This window comes from Myotis brandtii, unplaced genomic scaffold, assembly GCF_000412655.1.
Source record: "Myotis brandtii unplaced genomic scaffold, ASM41265v1 scaffold825, whole genome shotgun sequence".
In the NCBI taxonomy this organism is placed as follows: Eukaryota; Metazoa; Chordata; class Mammalia; order Chiroptera; family Vespertilionidae; genus Myotis; species Myotis brandtii.
Genome location: NW_005371349.1, coordinates 2,438,883 through 2,459,019, shown reverse-complemented (window position 1 = coordinate 2,459,019; position 20,137 = coordinate 2,438,883). Strand labels below are relative to the sequence as shown.

General features: G+C 53.4%; 1 protein-coding gene across 6 annotated transcripts in view; it reads left to right on the top strand.

The window, feature by feature from the left end:
* The first annotated feature begins 1,854 nt into the window (after positions 1–1,854).
* Positions 1,855–20,137, top strand: part of TMEM94 (transmembrane protein 94) — a 31,895-nt gene continuing 13,612 nt past the window's right edge. Inside the window, exons 1-3 of one of the 6 annotated variants that reach the window (XM_014531762.1) lie at positions 1,855–1,960; positions 11,098–11,227; positions 19,757–19,876. In XM_014531762.1, the coding sequence (XP_014387248.1) occupies positions 11,204–11,227; positions 19,757–19,876 (144 nt within the window). In that variant the 5' untranslated portion in view covers positions 1,855–1,960; positions 11,098–11,203. Of the gene's footprint in view, positions 1,961–11,097; positions 11,228–14,038; positions 14,996–19,756; positions 19,877–20,137 lie in introns of those variants that run through there. The other 5 variants (XM_014531763.1, XM_014531764.1, XM_005884280.2 and 2 more) reach the window with 5 other exon arrangements.

Below are 20,137 nucleotides of genomic sequence, written 5' to 3'. Positions count from 1 at the left end.
GTCTCTCCAGAGCAGAGCAGACCAGCACAGGCCAGCAGGGAGCCCACCACAGCAAAGTGGGGCAGAGGAGCACAGCAGAGCTGTCCAGCCAGAGAGGGGCCTGGCCCAGGGCTGCCTCACAGCCTTGCTGGATCACAATTGAGCTGTTTTGCCCGAATAAAGTTTCCTTCTTTACCACACCCCAAATTGGGGATTCTTATTGGTGTTGAATTGGTGCCAACGACCATGGGTTAAGTAGGAAAGAACCTTCAAAGCACAGGGAACCTCTTGGGCAAACGAACGGAAGTGGGAGGGTCCCAGATGCATTTAGGACAGCACTTTTCAGCTAGTGAGCCACAAGAATTTTTAAAGCATGCAATACCTGACCCGCCGGTGTGGCTCAGTGGTTGAGTGTCTACCTGTGAACCGGGAAGTCATGGTTCGGTTCCAGTCAGGGCACATGCCCTTGGTTGCAGGCTCAGTCTCCAGTAGGGGGCATGCAGGAGGCAGCTGATCAATGATTCTCTCCATCATTGATGTTTCTATCTCTCTTTCATCTCCATTCCTATCTGAAATCAATAAAAACATATTTTTTAAAATGCAATATCTGACTATTTAGTCAGGGCACCGACCGTTTTCTCCTTAGACTGTCAAGTAAAATAATGACAACAGCCAACACAACAATAGCCGTCTGGTGTGAATGAATCAAAATTATACCTATTTTTTTTGTTGGTCAAATTGGCAAAAATATCTTTTTTTGGTGTGCCACAGAATTGTAGTAATTAGTTTATGTGCCATGAGATGAAAAAGGTTGAAAATCACTGATTTAGGGGATGGTGGTAAATCTATGTGGCTGCAGGATAGTTTAGCTGGTGGGGAGTTAAACCTGGAGCTAAGTCTGAGTTGATTTAGGAGGGCTTTAAATGACAGAGAGATGTGGACTTTGCCTTTTGCAGAAACAAACTGCAGAGGATTTTTGCGTGCAGGACAGTGACACGATTCTACCAGTGCTTTAGGCAACAGCTAAAAGAGTTCAAACATACAAGATTAGGTACTCAAATGGGCACCTTCTTGTCCAGCTGAGAAGAGAGGTTTTTAACTACATAATTAAATTCACTGAGGGGGAAAGGACTCTTATTTCTCAGAGCCACATGACCTTCTTCCAATTTTATAATCAGATTAAAAAAACAAACAAACCACACAAAACAAACAAATCTCCAGACTTGGATCTCTGGGAAAACAGAAGTAAATACTGACACAGGCTTGCTTTGTTTTCCCAGGAGAGGTCTCCTAGGCAATTTCTCTAATTATCTAGGAAAAAAAATTCAACTTGCTTTTTTCCTTTTGAGGGGAGAACGGCAGTATTACCTTCGATTCGCCAGCTTTAGTTTGGACGCAGTATTAGTCCCTTAGGGACTCTCTCCAAGGTCTCTGAGCAGAGTGTCTCTAGGCATTTGTTCCCAGCAACAAGGAGGAAGGTTAGAAGTAGGAGACTGGGGCCCTCTCCAAAGGCCTTATTTAAAAAAAGACAAAAACTAAGGCGGGCTGGCGGCAGGGAATAATTCCGAGGGCATACCAATGGAGGCGGAAGCTGTGCCCTCGCCTCTGGTCAGGGCCTCTGAACCAGTAAACGCCTCGGTGTTACGCCCAAAGATGCACAGCCGCTGCCTGCTTTCCCGCTGGCATCCCTTGGCACTTAGTTCCGCCAGGCTCCCAAAGGGGCGGTTGCAGCTACAGCCTGGCGTGCCGCGCAGCCAATGAGAAGCCAAGAATTCCCGCCCATCTCTAATTCTGACCAATGGGCGCCCAGGACTTTAGCTGGCGAATGGCGTCTCCGTTGCCGGAGAAGGGAGCCAAGCCCCCTTAGAGTTGCCAGTAACAGACATGGCTGCGGCCCTTGGAGGAGGGGACGCGAAGTGAGGAGGGGGCAGGGAGGGGAGTGGAGTGGACGCAGGCGAGGAGGACAGACCCCCGGGCCCGGGTAAGTACCAGAAGGCCCGAGGCCCGAAGCCAGGGAGCAAGGGGGCGTGGGCGCCGCCTTCCGCGTCCTCTGTATTCTTGGCCCAGGCGATTGGAGTCTGGGGTCTGCACCCAGGGAAGGGCCTGGGGGAATCCCTTCCGAGGGGGTGTCCGGGGACTGGCTCTTGCCTCCAGCTTCTGGTCGCTTCCTTCCCTCGGCTGCTCACGCTTGCCCTCGGCCCTGGCTGGGCCCATTGAGTGTCCCGCGTCCAATCTGAACCTCCCGCCAACAGAGACCCTGCCCCCGGCTTGTCGGCTTGTCGCTGGGCCCTGGCCCAGAGGGCTTTCAGCGCGGACGTCTCGTGTGTGTTTAGGCCCCTGCGAGTCCCCGGCCCCCGCCCCACCGCGACCCCAACACGGACTGCTGTCTCCCCTGCGCGCGCCCACAGCTGCCGCCCTGCCCTGCTGCTGGCTGCGCCCCTGGGTCCCCTCCCTACGGATGGGCTTCTTTGCCCCGAGCAGCGACGTTGCAATTTGAAGCATGCCCTGCTTTTTTCTTTTTTCTTTTCTTTCTACTTCTCCAGACTCGTTTAAAGACTCATTCGAAACAACCCGAGGACCACAATCCTTGGCATCCTCTAAACCAGCGGTTCTCAACCTGTGGGTCGCGACCCCTTTGGCGGTCGAACGCCCCTTTCACAAGGGGTCGCCTAAGACCATCCTGCATATCAGATATTTACATGATGATTCATAACAGTAGCAACATGACAGTTATGAAGTAGCAACGAAAATAATTTTATGGTTGGGTCACAACATGAGGAACTGTATTTAAAGGGCCAGAAGGTGGAGGACCACTGCGAGTCTAAACTGATTTCGGCGCTGTGTTCTCCTTCCTCTGCCACACACCCCTCCAGTCCGGTTCTTACAGTCAGGCCCTCGGGTGCCACGGGGCGAGCTCCCCTGCCTGGAGCCCGGGTCGGATACGAGGGGAACCGTGCTCTCCATCCCTTGGTGTGTAACAGGCTGGCTCCAGTGTGTTCATTGACGCGGTCACGTGATGCTACTCCCACTCTCTCCGGAGTTTTCGTGCGGCTCTGGGGGGAAGAAGGAGGGAGCTCTGCACTGAATCTGCTCTCCTCCCAGGATGGGGGTTTGCGTATTGGAGGAGAGGATAGTGTTCTCGTGCTTTATCCAGGACACTCAGCTTTCGTAGCAAAGCTCGGTTATGCCTGGGCACTCTCAGAGGATGGAAGTGAGGAGAGGTTTTTTTGTTTTTAACACATTTATATTTCATGTGCTATGATTAAGCAATGATTTATTTAGTACTAGAGGCCCTCGAAACTCTGGCTTTGTCTGGAAGGTCATCCAGAAGGTCATTCGGCTGCCTGGTCTAATTAGCATATTTACTCTTTTATTATTATAGATGTCACCAAAAACATGGGCAATAGCTATGGAGATCAGTGTGGAGTCTTCTATGCATCTTATCTGTGAGCTTTGAACTCTGAGAAGAGGGGAGTTTCAACGTATTTACTTTACAGATGTGGAGATGAACGGTTGGAAGAGGCAAAGAGGCAGGGCCAGGCTCACCAACAGCTCAGCGTGAGCTAAGTCCAGATCCTTGAGTTGTTTATCTACTAGAGCCAGGCGTGAACCCGTGAGCCGAGGAACTCAAGCTCCCAAACTTCTCTGGGCCTTTGGCAGGGTAGTTGGGAGCATTAAATGAGATGGTATATAAGGGATCTCCAGCCTGGGGTCTGGCACTTACTAGGTTTTTAATACATGTTTGCAGTCATTAATGTTAAAGATCCATCAGGTAGGTAGTTCATTGGCAGATTTCTTGTATAAATATTTCTTGTGGTTTCTCTCTCTCTCTGTTTTGGGCCATCAGTGATGACCATGATTCTCAGGGAAGGCAGGGAGGGGCGGAGTCAGGGCCAAGTAGCCTCTTCCTTCATTTCCCGCAACCACTGTGGTGTCATTGGCGATGTTCTTGAGGGGCACGTGCTGTGTGAGAGCAGGGCAGAGGCCTAGGAAGGTTGAGAACCCCTGAGGAAAGAAATATCACTGGGTTAGTATTCCAACGAGGCCGTTTACATTTCTTTGAGAAAGAAAACAACAATGGCACAAAAGAATCAAATAAAAGGGATCCGTGGATTAAAACATTTTGAAAATCACAGTGAAGACCAGAACGCATCAGAACGTAGACTGTCAGTAAGCCTGTCACTGGGGGTAGCATACACTCCCCAATGCTCTGCAAGTCTTATTTTAGTTGCCATGTTAGCTTTAGCTGCCTTGCTCGCTGGTTCTTTTTGTCAGAACTACAGAAAGGAGCCCTGGCTGGTGTGGCTCAGTTGGTTGGGCATCATCCTGTGCACAGAAAGGTTCAATTCCCGGTCAGTGCACAGGTCCAGGTTGTGGGCTCCGTCCCCGGTAGGGGGCGTGCAAGAGGCAGCCGATCTATGTTTCTCATCTGTGTTTCTCTCCCTTCCTCTCTCACTAACAATCAATTAAAAATCTTTAAAAAAAATAAATAAAAAGAACTACAGAAAGGAAAACTATTTGTAGTTGGATACCATGGAGAAGTGCACTGACCAGGGAGGTGGAGTACAAACCACCCCCTTGATAATCAGCTGCCAAATAATTGAGAGTTAACTGTCCTTGAACCCCTACCCGCACCCTGCCCCTTGTTTGTGGTGACCCGACATCAGAAGATTAGACGGGAGAGCCAGGACTGGGCCTTGAGATGCAAGAAAACAGAAAGCCCTTCACATTTCTATTTTGAGAAGTTGCTAGGGAGAGCCAGCTCCAAGTGTTGAGAATCAGCCTTTTGGAAAGCTTAACCCCTTCAGGACTAATGAGAAATGAAGGTGGCAATCCTTGGTTCCCCCCCACCCCCACCCCCGCCATGCTCTTTCCTTAATGCTGGGCTTGGGGGACAATTTCTACAGGGAGAGGGAGGAGTGCTAATGTAAATATTATGTACACCCGAGGCTTCATTGAACCTCATTTGGCAAGTCAAGTATGGGCTCCTACCAAGCAGCTGGAGCCAGGAAGACACAGAGAGTCTAAACCAGCGTTTCTCAACCTGTGGGTCGCGACCCCTTTGGGGGTCGAACGACCCTTTCACAGGGGTCGCCTAAGACCATCGGAAAACACATATATAATTACATATTGTTTTTGTGATTAATCACTATGCTTTAATTATGTTCAATTTGTAACAATGAAACTGGGGGTCACCACAACATGAGGAACTGTATTAAAGGGTCGAGGCATTAGGAAGGTTGAGAACCGCTGCTCTAAACCCTTTCCTGGCGTTCAGATGAGAAGGTTCTAGGTCATGGACGGCACTTCTCCGCTGGTAGATTAAACCCTTTCCTGGCGTTCAGATGAGAAGGTTCTAGGACTAGGTCATAGACGGCACTTCTCCGCTGGTAGACGTGTGTCAATATATTTTTTTTCTTTTTTATTGACTTTGTTGGGGTGACATTGGTTAATGAAATTATATAGGTTTCAGGTGTACAATTCTATAATCCATTAGTATGTCAATATATTTTTTTAATCTTGTTATCGTGTCTGTGTTGTTTCCGGGACAGTGGTTTTCTTTACTTAAAAAGACAGGCTCCTTTAAAGATATTGTTTGAATCCTGGTTTCCCAGGAGGCCCAGAGTTGTTGACAATAGCACAGGTGAACTAAAGGACACAAAAGCTAGGCCATGGCTGTGGCAGGAACGCTTTTCTTCCGAAAGGACCTGCCAGCCACATTGTGTGGTTTGGTTGATAATCAGGGGTTGGTGGAATAATAAGCTTTGCCGAGACAGTAGTAAACAGTCGGTCACATGGCGTGGTGAGTAGGGGAAGGGCCAGATTTAGACTCGCATGAGGCCTGCATCAGCCGGAGCACATCTCACACGGATGGCTTTGGGTTTTGCTAGCTCCTAAGGCCAAAAGTGACCGAGTAATCAGATGAATCCAGTTTCCTTAATTTCAGGATCCTCTTGAAAAAGAGACTCACGGTAGAAGACTTCCTTAGTAGGACAGAAGAACAGTGGGAAACACTTGGAAAAGCTGCATACTGGAGAGAGACTCAAAGGTGTCTTTAAATAGATCATAAAACATCCTAAAGTTGACAGGGAGCATCTTTTCATATGCTGAAGCCACGGGATTTCTTAGTTTCTAATCTCTCAGGGTCAGAAAAGACCATAAAAAGTTCTCTCTTTCTCACCCTAGCCGGTGTAGCTCAGTTGGTTGAATGTCACCCCATGCACTGAAAGGTCAAAGGTTGCTGGGCAGGGCACATGCCCAGGTTGCAGCACATGCTCGGGTTTTGGTTTGATCCCTGGTTAGGGTGCATACAGGAGGCAACCAATCCATGTTTCTCTCTCTTTCTCTCCCTTCCTCTCTCTCTAAAAAAATCAATAAAAACATTTTAAGAAGCAGTGTTTTGTTTTTTTCTAAAGTCTTCTCTTATTTGCTATCTGATGTATTTCTTATCTTCATAATTTTCCAGCCTCTGCTTAGATCTCTGCAGTGATAGGGAACTCATTGCCTCTTAGGGCAGCCTATTTCTATTAAAAAAAAATACAGTTCTAATTATGTAAAGCGGATAGCTCATATCGAGTCCCAAACTGCCTCCTTGTCTCTTCCCCGAGCTGACCTAGTCCCTGTTTTAAGAGCCTGCCTGAGTAAGCCTGGCCCTTCTTCCTCCCGGCAGCCATCACACTCACCCGAGGGGTTTGGTGTCCTAGCTAAGCATCTTCAGTTCTTCCCACCGTTTCTCATGCCATAATTTCTCCCATCTGACTGCTGCTGTCGGCAGCATTCCAGTTTTGTCGGTGTCCTTTTCCCCGAGCTGACCTAGTCCCTGTTTTAAGAGCCTGCCTGAGTAAGCCTGGCCCTTCTTCCTCCCGGCAGCCATCACACTCACCCGAGGGGTTTGGTGTCCTAGCTAAGCATCTTCAGTTCTTCCCACCATTTCTCATGCCATAATTTCTCCCATCTGACTGCTGCTGTCGGCAGCATTCCAGTTTTGTCAGTGTCCTTAAAGTGTGTGCGTAAAATGAACAAAATATTCCAGGTGTGAGCATTTTGGTACGGATAGGTACAGATAGGTACGGAAATCAGACTTCGCCTCTCTTTCCAGGGACATGGCATATCTGTTAACGAGGCCTAACTGCGAATGAAATTTGGACAGCCATGCCACTTGTATTGAAATTGCTTTTATAGTAGTCTTACACAATGGCTTTTGAACCTAAATGCAGGACTTCATATTGAAACGATTACAGTTAAATTGAACCTATGAGATTTGGCCCATTATTTCAGCCTGTTGAGATCTTTTTGGATCCTGACTTTAGTCTACTTTCCAGGTTTATGCCATCCAAGAATTTGATTAGCATACCATCTGTTTCCTCACTCAAGTCATTGATCAAATTATTGACTAGGACGCCACCAACTTAGAACACTGAGGCTTGTTATTAAAATCCTTCCCTCGCCTCCCCCCCAAAAAACCTTCCCCCATGCCCAGTAGGTGTGGCTCAGTGGTTGAGTGTCAAACCATGCACCAAGAGGCCACCGGATTTCCGGCTTGATCGCCAGCAGGGGCCGTACAAGAGGCAGCTGATCTATATTGATGTTTCTCTCCCTCTCCTTTCCTCTCTCCCTAAAATCAATAAAAACAAAAACCTTCCCCCAGCAGAACACCAATCCACCCATTAGTACTCTTTGGGCACAGCTTTTGGATGAAAACAAGTCCGCCAAATTGTGGTTTTGGTATGTTGGGCGTGGCTAGAATGCAAGCTCAGCTAATGAAGATTATATTAGAAGGGCTAAGAAGGACAGTCCACCCCTTACCTCACCTTCAACCTGAACCTTGGGCACCCATTCAGTTCTTTTCTATGCTAGTTTCTGAGATTAGCCGCAGGAAGCATCCAGCCATTTATTTTCATGGCTTGTTTGCCGCCTTCCACTCTAACCAGCATCTTTCACAAAGACTCCTGCGTTTCTTTGGTGCCTTTGTTGGTTCTTGCTTGGGTTGTTCTCCCTCTTCTCACTCAAACTTTCTTAAGGGCAGAGTTCAGGCCTTGCTTCTTTTGGGAGCGATCCCTGGCTCCCCCACCCCCCAGCGATCTCTTTCTCCCAGATATCCCGCAGCACTGATTTGCAATTCTCCTTTAGTATTTTAATGCCAACTTGAATTTTTGTTATCATTTTTCACAATAGCCCCAAACTGGCTATATTATGTAAATCCCTTGAGGGAAGGGACCACATCTAATATTCTCTGAAAACATGATCATTCCTTACACTTATTAAATATATGCAGTATTTTCTTTTATGAATCATATTTTTTTGTGTTCTAAGAAATCTCTGCTTATCCCAAGATACACCCCCCCCCATATTTTCTTCTAGAAGTTATATAGTTTTAGTTTTTACATTTAGACATGTGATCTATTTTGAGTTTATTTTTGTGTGTGGTATGAGGTGTGTGGGTCAAGCTTTTTCATATTCGTGGGTCTGTTTCTGGACTTTCTTCTCTGTCCCATTGAGCCGTATGTCTCTCCTTACACCAATGCCATAGGTCTTGATTTCTGTAGTTTTAAATTAGTCTTAAAATCACGCAGTGTAAGTCCTCTGTTTTTCTTTTTCAAAATTGTTTTGAAAAAGAGAAGACAAAAATCATTTACCTTTCCATATAAATTTTAGAATCAGCTTGTCAATTTCTACAAAAATGTCAGCTGAGACTTTGAGATCGTATTGAATCCATAGGTAATTTGGGGGATAGTTGACATCTTAATACTGAATTTTCCAATCCATGAACATGGTATATCTCTCCGTTTATTTAGGCCTTCTTTAATTTATCTCATCAGTGAACAGGTCTTATATGTATTTTTGTTAAAGTCATCAAGTATTTCATGTTTTTTGTACTATTGTGATATTTACATTTTTTATTCTATATTTCATAATAGCCTATCAACATTTAATTTATGTTTGTATTTTGACCTTGTATTCTGCAACCTTGCATGTTTATTTGTTCTGATATCTTATTTGTGTATTCCTTAAGATTTTTTATACATACAATCTAGTCTTCTGCAAATACAGTTTTACTTATTTGATTACAATCTTTATGCCTTTTCTTTTTCTTCTCCTTACTTTTGAGTCCTCATTTTTCACCTCAGCAGTACTTTGATCATATTTCTTGTTTGTTGATAACAGTAATGACAACTATGTATTAAGACTTACTATGGCCCTGGCCGGTGTGGCTCAGTTTTTGAGCATCATCCCCCACACCAAAAGGTCACCATTTCAATTCCAGGTCAGGGCATATACCCAGGTTATGGGTTCCATCCCGGTCAGGGTGTGGTTGGGGTGAGGGGGTGAGTGCAGGAGGCAGCAGGTCGATGTTTCTCTCTCACATCAATGTTTCTAAAATCAATAAAAACATTTAAAAAAATACCTACCATATATCAAATACTATTCTAGATCCTCTGCATGTAATATTTTACATAATTCTTGCTGCACCTCTGTGAAATAGGTATTATGGTTTCCATTCTATGAACAAGGTCATTGGGGCTCAGAGAGACAAGTCATTTGCTGAGGTCAGTTAGCATTTGATACGTATTGGAGTCAGGATTTGAACCCAGGGGTATTTGGCTTTGTGCTCCCCACCTGCCCACCCCCACCCCCCCGTGGGCCAGGCACTGAACTGGCCCTTTAAGGACACGGCTACTGGTTTCAGATCAGACAGTTGAGGACAGCTCTCTCCCAGAACCCCATGTATGGAGTGATGGGAAAACAGAGACTCTCAGAAAAATGGCCTGCTCCTGGCTGCCCTCGCTGGACCTCTGTGGTTCCAGCTGGCCGCAGAGTTATTTCCCTTGTTCATTGTTGGCAGGAGCTACGCACAATTCCCATCCGGTGCCTTTCCCTGTGTGGCAACTACCTCATCCAGCCCCTGCTGGGATGGGGTGTCATGGGGACCTTGAGCTGTACTTGTAAACAGGGCCTGGGCTGCCTGAGTCAGTGTGGCCTTGGGGAGAAGTGGATTCGGCCTCTCAGGATCCCATCTCAGCCTGATGCCAAGACCCAATGCCAGTGCATGGCGAGGCTGCTCCCAGCGCCGCTGTCTGCCTCTGACCCGTGGGGCTTGCTCAGCTTTGAAAGCCCTGGCGGGAGAGGCAGGGGTGGGCAGAGACTTGGCAGTGCAGGCCGGTGACATCGGCATGATGCCGCCTGGTGAGGTTTGGATGGGACTTCAGAGAGGAGTTGGTGGCAGCGGAGCCTGGGCCTCCTGGCTGGGCTCCTCTGGACACAGCTTTTTTTGTTTCTAGACAGCACTTTTCTGGATCATTCTCCGGGCTTCTGACTAGCTCTTCTTAACGAGGCTTTGCTGCCGGCCCCGGGAAGAACTGGTTTAGTCAGCAGGTTCGCGCTTTCTCCAGGAGCAGCACCTGGCACCAGAGCAGATGACTCAGTGGCACTCTTTACCCAAACACGCCCTGGTCTGAGATCATGAAAGTGCGTTGGCTGCAGGATGGGCGGGTGAGGGTCAGGGGTCGCGTGGGGATTGTAGTCCGACTGGATTGCATGTCCTGGTGGACGTCTGCCCGGGTGCCTGGTGGCACTGCCCTATCAGCAAACCACACGAGGGGCCCGGCTGTCCACAGGCATGGATGCGTTGGCACGGGTGGTGTGCGTTTCCCAGCACGTGGGAATAGATGGATGCCGGGCTCCTGGGGGCAGCCGTGGGGTGAGCACGTCTGCTTTCTGTCACCTCCACTGCCCTCCCCACCAACCTCCTGCAGATTCCAGGTGTATCTAGATTCCAGTTTACCATAAAGCTTACCTTCACTTTCTAAAAAGCTGATAAGCCAAGGCTTTTCCTGCCTGAGTCAGCGAGTGAAAGTGTACAGATGGGAGGAAACATATACGCCTCCAAAAATGAGGGTTAAAAGATGGGAAGCTTGCACCCCCTCCCCCAGCATCCTCGCCGATGGCCGGGGGAAGCTGTGCTCTGGGACAGGGCTGGCCAGGCCCCTGTGGGCAGTGGCACCACTTCTCCGTCCGCCGCTCTGTCGTGTAGATGATAATGTTGTATTTTGCAATAGCCACCTGCTCCAGCAACCTGGACTGATGTGATTTCTTTCTCCTGCCCTCCTCCACCCACAGATGCTGTGACTGTGACAGAGTCACCGGAGTTTGTACATGTTGGGGCGGAGCCTTCCTTTCGGGGGTGACCACACTCACCTGGGCATGCCTGCAGCACTCCGGGCGCATGGACCTGAAGGAGAAGCGTGCGGTAGGCCACGTTCGGTCCCTGTGGGTATTGTCTGTGTGTCTGTTGGACTCTCCCTACTTGTGTTTGCCTGGGAGGTCCTCATCCGGGGGCTTTAAACCCAAAGTGAGAGAGGGGCGAGGCTCTGGGGCCCGGGGTGCGTGAATGTGTTCCGTGGAGAGGGTGCTGTGCTCGGCTTGAAAGCAGAGCCTCGGGGAGCCAGCTGGGGACAGAGATGGACCAGGTGACATGACTGCGAGGGAGCAGGTTCTGATTTGGCTTGGCTCCGAGCCACTCTTTCACTTCTTGCCCAGGGGCGTGCAATTTTGTTTGTTTGCTCTTCGCTAGGGCTCTGTCCCAACCTGCTGAGCCCTGCTGAGTACTGTTGGGCCCCATCTCTGTGGTTAGAGAAAAGCTCCCTGGTCAGACTGCAGACACAGCTGCGCAGTCAGCTGCAGGTGAGCGGCGGGGGCCAGGCCGCCGCCTCCCCGCCCGGCCGCAGGTGCACCGGCTTCGCATCAGGTCCCTTTGTCATCAGTTTCCCTCTCCTGGACGAAGGCTGCCCTGGAGGAGGTCCTTTCGTCCCCTGCCTGGACTTCCGCCACACTCCCAGCAGGTCCCTCTGTCTCGGACTCCTTCCTCTACTCGGCTGTCAGAGAAAGCTATTCAGAACGCAGAGCTGACCTTCTGTCACCGCTGCTTGAAAGTTGTCAGTGGCTTCATGCCACCTGCTGCTACTTTCAGTGTGGTGGACAGAGCCCTCCGGAGCCCCGCCTGTGGCCATCGGCCCAGCGTCCCCAGCCTCCCCTGCCTTGGGCACACACTCCACACTTAAGCAGTGACCCTAACATGCTCCCCACCTTGTTTCCTGGGCAAACTCCTACTATTCTTTCTTCAAGACTCAGTGTAAGCATCACCTTCTCTCAATAAATCCATCGTGCTTGCTCACTGCATTGAATAATCTGCCTGTCCCCTGCTCTTAGCGTAGTTCCTGGAATAGTAGCAAGGGCTTGGCAAATATTTATTCCCTTGAACTTATGGATAGTGATCTTCCTGCCAAGGAGATCTTGGGAAGTCTGGAGAGGGAGCTGTGGCCGCGGGGGATGCCTGGCTGCGGGCTGACTTGGTCAGCTCCAGGCGTCACGTGCCTCTGGACCAGCTGTGGAACGGGCTGGTGGACCTGAGCTTGAGGCAGGTTTGTTCAGCCTCCGGTTCACAGCTGCTTGGCTGCTCTGCAGGGATGGCTCAGCCGTGCTTGGCACACAGGAACGCACGCTGGCCTCTCCCCTGGCCTGGGTGCGAGGCTGCTGCATGCAGTTGCAAGGGGTGTGCGCTGCTCAGTTCCAGGGAGCACCCCATCGCCCCGAGGCTATGATGATGTGCCCCCGCGGTGGCCTGCCCGGGTGAGGCTGACTGTCCGCCAAACAGAGGGCAGCATTGTGCTCCGGTTCCAGCCTGTTGCTAATGAACTGGGGGAGCAGGGCCCTGTGACCCAGGGGGCTGGCTTCTCTCTCAAGCCTGAGGAAGAACACTTGAGGGCCCAGGCTGGCTAGTTCTCAGGGGCCATTTTTCCTGGAGGATTTCTCTTCATTCTCCTCTTTCTCTTTCTGGATAGCTGAGGGCTGAACTAAAAAGCAGCATCGCCATCAGCAGCAGCCATACCTATGGAACACTTCCTTTGGGTCGGTGGAACTCTAGGCATGGGGGAGGTGGCCCCTGGCTTAGAGGCTTGGAGCCCATTGAGCAATTGATAGCACAGGCAGCTAATAGAACCCCTTGGGCTTTCTACCTGAGGTCCCTTGCGAGTTGTATAACTGGGCCTCTCAAGATCATCCCTGTGGCCTCTGACAGTCAGGCTTCTTGGAGGAGTGGGAGAGGGAGAGCTGTTGTGGGGAAGGGGGCCTGTCATCCCTGCTATCACCCAGGATCGGTCTGGCTGTTGCTGATTGATTTTCTGCACCCTGTCCCCCTTCTCTTTGTACCCTATCGTCCTCAGGGTTCCCTTAAGAGCCTCCCCCCACCCCCGCCTCCTGTCCTCCAGCCCATAGTGGACTTGCTGTAGCAGCAACGGCCTGGTGTCTGCTTCTTAGATGCAGAGCTGCCCTTTCAGTGCAGGAAGGGGTTCCCACAGAACACGGGCCGGAGGACCCTCTGAGCTGTCTTTCCAGGGCCTCACACAGGAGGGAGAGTGTTTGCTTAGTTGTGGTTCCCAGGAAGCAGAGCCTTGTAGAGAGCTAAAGGGGAGCGCGACCTGGGAGCAGGGGACAGTCAGGAATCTCTCTCCTTGCAGTTTGCGAAGGCTGCAGCGGACTCCTAGGCAGTGGCCAGAAGCTGCTCCGATGCTGATCCTGCCTCCCCCGGGCTTGCCTCAAGGAGACTTCCTGCCCTTAACCTCTGGACTGCCGGGCCCTCCTTTTCTTTCCCACTCAGCCCTGGGTTTGGAGGGGCCCTCAGGGAGCTGGCCTAGAGAAGGGGGAGGGGAGCGGCTGGCTGGAACCTTCCCTTCCCTGCAACTCGAGATGGTGTGTGTCCTCTAGGAACCTCGGGCCCTTGAGAAACAGGCTCAGGCCACGCTCCATGGCCATTGGACAGTTAGGCGGCTTCCTCTCTCTCCGGTTGTGCAGCCCCATCCTAGGGGCGGCCTGGACACGGGCAGAGAAGTTTCCCATACAGTCCCAGGGCCTTTTGCCCTGCTTCACCCGGGAAGTGCTGACAGCTTCCTGTGTGTCCAACTCGGGGGCCAGAGAGACGCTCAGGCTCTGCTGCTGCTGGGGAGGTGCTGGGGCGGGAGCCCCAGGTCACTGCCCCTCTTTCACAGCGGCCTCCCAGCCCCAGCAGCACTTGGGCAGGTGTGACTGAATGCCCGGGGCGCTCATCAGCTGCTGGCATTGGACTGCACTGCTGGGGTCCCAGCACCAGCTGGTGGGCAGGTGTTGGGTCCCAGGTGTGGGACTCCCCGAGGCCCTTCCTCTGGGGCTGGCTCTTCCCTCTTCCGCTGGATTCTTCCGCTCGCCCCCGGGCCCCTGCTCTGCCTTCCTGGAAGCCACTGCTTCAGACTTCTCGGTCCTTCCCTCTCCTGCAGGATGTGCTGCTATTAATAACCCGCAAGGCCCTCTCCCCTGCTTCCCGCAGCTCTGACTGTGGAGAGCTGTTGTTGGCTTGGCTCCACGCTGGGAGTCTCAGTGATTTCGGGGAGCCCTCATGATGGCAGGCTCTCCACATGGGGCTCCTACCTTTCCCCAGTGACTGCGGCCAAGGAAAGGTAGTCTGGGAAGGAGCCCAGGTGCGCCTTGATGCCTGCAGTTGCCCTGACAACAGCAGCGGTGTCCAGCAGTTCCTCCCTGCCGCCCACCCCTTGGCTGCACATCGCTCCTCTGCTCGCCCCACAGTGGCCTCCTCTGAGGAATAGGCCAACCTCCCGGGCATCTGGCAGAGCATCTACAAACTTTCTCCTCTCAGCCCCCTCTCTCCTCCCTCCCTCTCCCTCCTCCCTGGCTGCTGTGCAGCCTGCCTCCTCCTCTTTCCTCCCTCAGTCTGCAGCGCGACTGGAAATAGGTTGAATTCATCAGCAGATTGGAGCTCCACTGGGCTGCATGCGCGGTCGCTGCAGCACCAGCTCCTTGCTCACACGCTCTCTCGCTCTCCCCTTTCTCCCTCTCTCTCTCTCTCTCTCTCTCTCTCTCTCTCTCTCTCTCTGAGGCTGGTGTTGGAAGTTCTGTAGCTGACTCCTCGTGGCTCATGCTCTTTAAGCAGGCAGAGCTATGGATGCCCCTTCAGGGCAAGAGCAACAAAGTGAGTATGCCAGCGTGGGTTCACATTTCTGTTCCAAATGCCTGTTCCCTGCTTTGTGCGAGAGGCTTTGGGGTAGGGTGGCCACAAGTCTGGATGCCACCAGAGGCAGCTCGGATTACCAGGGAGCTAGGACCATGGAGGGAGGCTGGGAATGGGAGCCAGAGAGCCAGTGTGTTTCAGGATCTGTCAGCCAGCTCCCAAGTCACCCAGAGCAGGACCGGAGCCGAGTTTCCCAGTGGGACATCGGTCTCCTGGATGCTGGGACCTGGGTCTCCATGCACAGCTGGCAGGAAGCTCTGGGTCTGGGTGCCGGTCCTCCTCGGGGCCAGTAAGGGCGCTTTTCTCACTGGACCACATGGGTCACTGAGACAGGGGCAACCAGAGCTGGGTCTTGGTGGCTGCAGGTGGGAGAAGATGGTGAAGGTGCCAAGGTCAGCCTGAGCCTGGAGAGTGAGGAAGGGGAGGGAGCCGAGGCTTTGATTGGCCTGGTTATAGGCAGAGTCGATTCGCGTCTGGCCAAACTCGGAAGAGATTTATCACGACTGCTAAAAACAGCCTGGTGTCTGGTGGTCGAATCTCTGCTTCAGTGATTCAGGCTTTATGTGGCCTCCAGCTTTGGGTCCCCTCCCCACCTGCGTTGGCCACGAAGGCTGTGACGGTGGGGACCTGGCACAGGAGCCAGCCAGTTCTAATGAGCCGTTATCTACTGCTGCTAAGGCCAAGGGTCAAGGGCTAAATCCATAACCTGTCTACCTGGGCCGAGGGCTGTGATACTGCTTGCTCTCAAAACAGGTGCAGTAGGAAGGCAAAGAGCGGCTGTGCTCACAGGCCTCGGAGGATCCCCAAAGGATGGGAGTGCGGGGGGCAGGGGGCGCTTGGGGGCTCTGGCTCTAGGCCGCCTGAGAAACCTGAGGAGGGCGGCGCAGGAGAGCACAGGTGTGCTGGCCCCTTAGACTGACCCAGACGCTCGGCTCTGGGCCCTGCAGAGCTGGTCCTGTTTAGCAGCAGATTCCGTGTGGTTCTGATGCAGTTCTTTCAGCACCTGCCGCTCCCAAACCCCTGTCTCCTTGGGTGATGGGTCAGAGAGAAGCAGCCCAGCGCGTGGTGGGGGTTTGCGGCCAGCCTCTCCTGACCTGGGCTTCCCAGAGCCTCAGGATGCTCTCTCCTGGGTCCGGTGGAGCCCTGAGCAGTTAAACTAGTGGGACTGGGGTGGTTCTACCTGCAGAGCATCAGGGTACGCGGAGGAGCGGGGCCTCGCCCCCTCCGGTGGAGAGGCTTCCTGTGGCCACGGCTCTTGCCCCAGGGACTGCTCTGGAGGCGCCTGGTGGTGGGGGTTTGGGGTTTCTGAGCACCAGCGAAGCCAGAAGTGCCTTCGGGGACTTAAGGCCGGGCAGGTTTTCCGCCCCCTCTGGGCCCTGGCAGGCAAGAAAAGCCAACCTCAGAGTGTGCGTGGACGCCTCGGGTCCTTATTCTCAAACAGACCAGACCCATCCTCGCAGTCTCCCTGCTGGTGCCCAGCCTAACTCATGCTTTGAAGAAGGCTGGCAGAGCCCCCTTGCCCACCAGCCCTTCCCGAATCTCCCTGGGGAAGGGTGAAGGTCTCCCACCAAGGTCTTCCTCAGCCTTGGCACTCGCACCACGAGGGAGAAAAGCAGGGCCCTGAGAGAAACACTGACTTCTCCCGGGACTGGGCCCCTCCTGCCGGGGACCTGGGATGGGTGAGAGTTGCCAGTGGGTCGGTGAGTGGCTGTGGCCGTCGGGTAAGCGAGGCTGGGCATGGAGAGTAGGCTGGCTCAGCAGGCTGTGTCCTTGCCCAGGGCCAGCCTGTACGGGCAAGCATTTTTGGGGGCGGCATGTAATTACAAAACGACTTATTTTTCCCTGCCTCGCGGTCTCTAATCGTTAGTCTGGAGTTGGTGCCCCTGGCCAGACACAACATGCGGGGCGGACGTGCGCAGTCAGCTCTGCAGGCCCCCTCCCGCCTCCGCTGGCCCTGCCCCGAGCATCTGCCATCCTGGGCCCATCCCTCCCGCACCCAGACCTGGACTGCAGCAGCGCTCAGGTGCTAGGAACCTGGGGCAGAGAGAGAGCAAGTGGGCGGCTGGGCAGGGGAGGAGGAGGCCCTGGGTTTGGGGTGGCTGGAATAGGCCGCAGGTGTCAGGACAGCCACACAGCAGGGTGAGTGCTGCGTGTCCAACTTCTACAGCCTGGCTAGACGAGGGCACTGCCCAGGCTCGCAGGCGGCTCCCCTTAGCCTTTCCCTGCCTCCCCCAGCCTGGTCCTCACTGCAGACCCAGCAGCACCGCAGGGGGCCTGCAGTCCCTTGGGATTTGGGGATCTGTCGGGCCTGTCCTTTCTCCTGCCCACTCCCTGTCTTTGTAGCGTGCAGTCTTGTTACCTCTGCAGGCCAGACCTCCCCTGCCTCCAGGCCATTTCTGGAAGCCTGGTGGGAGCAGAAACCTCCTAGGAAGCTGATAGTTACCCAGGCTGGGGCTGGGGTGTGGCCCCTGCCCGGAGGGCTGCTTCTTCCCGAGCTCAAATAAGCAGCTGTCCCCTCAGGGAAGAAGCTGCTCTCATCTTCATAATCCCCCAAAGCCACAGTGAGAGTGGGTTTAGCTGAGCTCTAGGCAAGGGTTCGGGCAGTCTTTGGGCCAGGCTCCCTCTGGGGCCGTCCTCGTCCCTCAGGCCCAGGAAGCTGGCAACAGGCCAGGTGGGGCTCCCCTCTACAGCCGGAAATGGCCCCAGTTCAGCATCCTCTTCTCGTCCTGGAGATGTGTGTCCTGTGAGGAGCGAGGCTGCCAACGCGGAGACGGGCAGGAGGGGGAAATCCAGACGTTAGTGGGCAAAGCCAGGGCAGACCCAGGCGGGCAGATGGGGTGATAGGCACGGAGGTGGAGGGCAATAGGCCGAGGCGGCCAGGGCGTCGCCAGCCGCTAGACGTTGGTCGGGCTCAGTAGATGACCCCAAGTCCCGTTCCTGGTGCCCCAGGCCTCGGGCTCCTCTCGCTCAGGAGGGAGGGGTCCTGGTGGAAGCTCACGGTGCTGCTCTTCAGGTGGCCTTGAGATAGACTCACACCTCCTCCAATCACTGCCTTCCCTGGGGAGGCCAGGTTGTGTTCCTAGGACTCGCCCCCCCTCCCAGCTGGGGACCTGTGCATCGGAGTCTACCTGGGCAGGCCTCACCCCCAGGAGTTTTGATTCAGTAGGTCTAGGGTGGGACCTGGACATCCACGTTTTTAAAAACTCCAGGTGTTTCTGATACAGATCCTGGGTTGATAGCCCCTGATAAGGTATCAGTGGGATCTGTGAAGCTACCTGTGTGCCCATTCATTCATTCATTCATCATTCATCATTCACTCAGCAAGGATGCGCTGAGCCGCCGCTGTGTGCTGGGCACTGTCCCAGCAGAGGGTGGGCGGGTGTGGAGATGGAAGAAGTCAGTGCCTGTTGTCCAGGAGCTGGCAGTCTAGTGGAGAACCAGGCCAGGCAATCTAGAAGGACGGTTCTGAACGAGGCCGACTGTGAGCCAGCTGCCCAGGGTGCTGTTGGATACAAAACTCCCCCGTAAGCGCAGCCCTGGGTCTGGGGAACATTTCCTAGAGCTGGTGATGTTTGAGTCTTGAAAGAGAAGTAGCAGTTGTCTGGGGCGAGGAGTGTGTTCTTGGCTGAGAAAACACAAAGGTATGTGCACATGAGCGGGAGGAGCGTGGCCTGCCTCCGGAATGGCAGGAGGGGCGCTGGAGAAGCCGGCAGAGTGCAGGGTGAGCTCAGGGCTCACTGGATATTAAAGGTGAGGGGGTCAGGTGATGGGACACGCTCACTCCGTGGGTGTTGCAGTTGGTTTGGACAAGGTAGAGACTGAAGGTAGCAATTGGGGGGTGGGAAGGGGAGGGCGGGGTCTGGACGAGGGGGTTCCAGCTCTGGCCTGGGTGCCTAGCGAGATGGTGACGGCAGGCGTGTGGACTCTGGCGGAGGCCAGGTGGCGATTTCAGGTGTTGGACATATGGACTCCGGTGCCTGGGAAACAGCTGTGAGGCAGTTCAGTACCCGGGTCGGCTGTGGCAGGATGGACTGTGGGGTAGATGGAGGGAAAGCAACAGAGTCAGGAGGAGGAGAAAACAGCAATGGGGGTTTAAAGGAGGAGAGAGGCTGGGCCAGGGGTCACATAGGACCATAGGTCGTCCGCAGTGTCACCCGGGGACCCTCCTGCCCCCCATCCTCAGAAGGGAGGAGCGTAGCGGTTCGCAGTCCTTTCTTGGGCACAGCTGCCTTTTTTTCCGAGATTGTGTCCTTCCTGGTGGTGTGTGTTGTAATCCCTTCTTTTCATGAAATGGTGGTTACAGAAGATGGGTTTTTCTCCCTAAATTTTCCTCTAGGAACAATGAAGTGCTAGTATCTCCCTGTTAGTACCCCCCCCCCCCCACCACCACCATATAATGGAATCTAAAGTGGCAGCGGCGAGGTAGACGGGGAGGCAGTGACAGCATCTGATGGGCTGGGAGGGGCTGGTGGCAGTGGGGTGAAAGTCAAGTGAAAGGTGGGCCAGAAAGCACTGAGTATGGGAAGTTTTGTTTTAAACTTGGCTTTGAAGAGCAGGAAGCTGTGTACTTGACTGTCCTTTAGTTTAGTGGAGATTGGAACGTGCTTACACCCCGAGGGAAGGGCTAGTGGAGGAAGAGGGGAGGATTCGGGAGGAGGGAGGCGGGGCCTGGGAAGGGGGAGGCCTCCGGGACCATGCTGAGCGCTTCTGGCTTCCCTGCAGGGCGAGCCCCCCTTGGCCCTGGGCCTGTCCACGAGGAAGGCCCTCAGCATCCTGAAGGAGCAGCTGGAGGCAGTGCTGGAGGGACACCTGAGGGAGCAGAAGAAGTGTCTCACCTGGAAGGTAGGCTGAGCCTGGCGGGGAGGGCAGAGAAGCCTGGGCCCATTCTCAGGGCCTGGGGCCCCAACGAGGCATCATGGAAAATCCGAAAGAAGCCGGGCTTCCTTCCAGAGTCATGTCCTGACCCCTCCCACTGCAGGAGCCCAACCGGCTGGACCCCAGCCAAGACCAAAACGAGAAGACAGGCAGCCACAGGGGCTGGGTCGGTGGGTGTCGGGGGAAGGCGGCCCCTTCCCACGACCTTGTCCCGGCCTCTCTCACCCC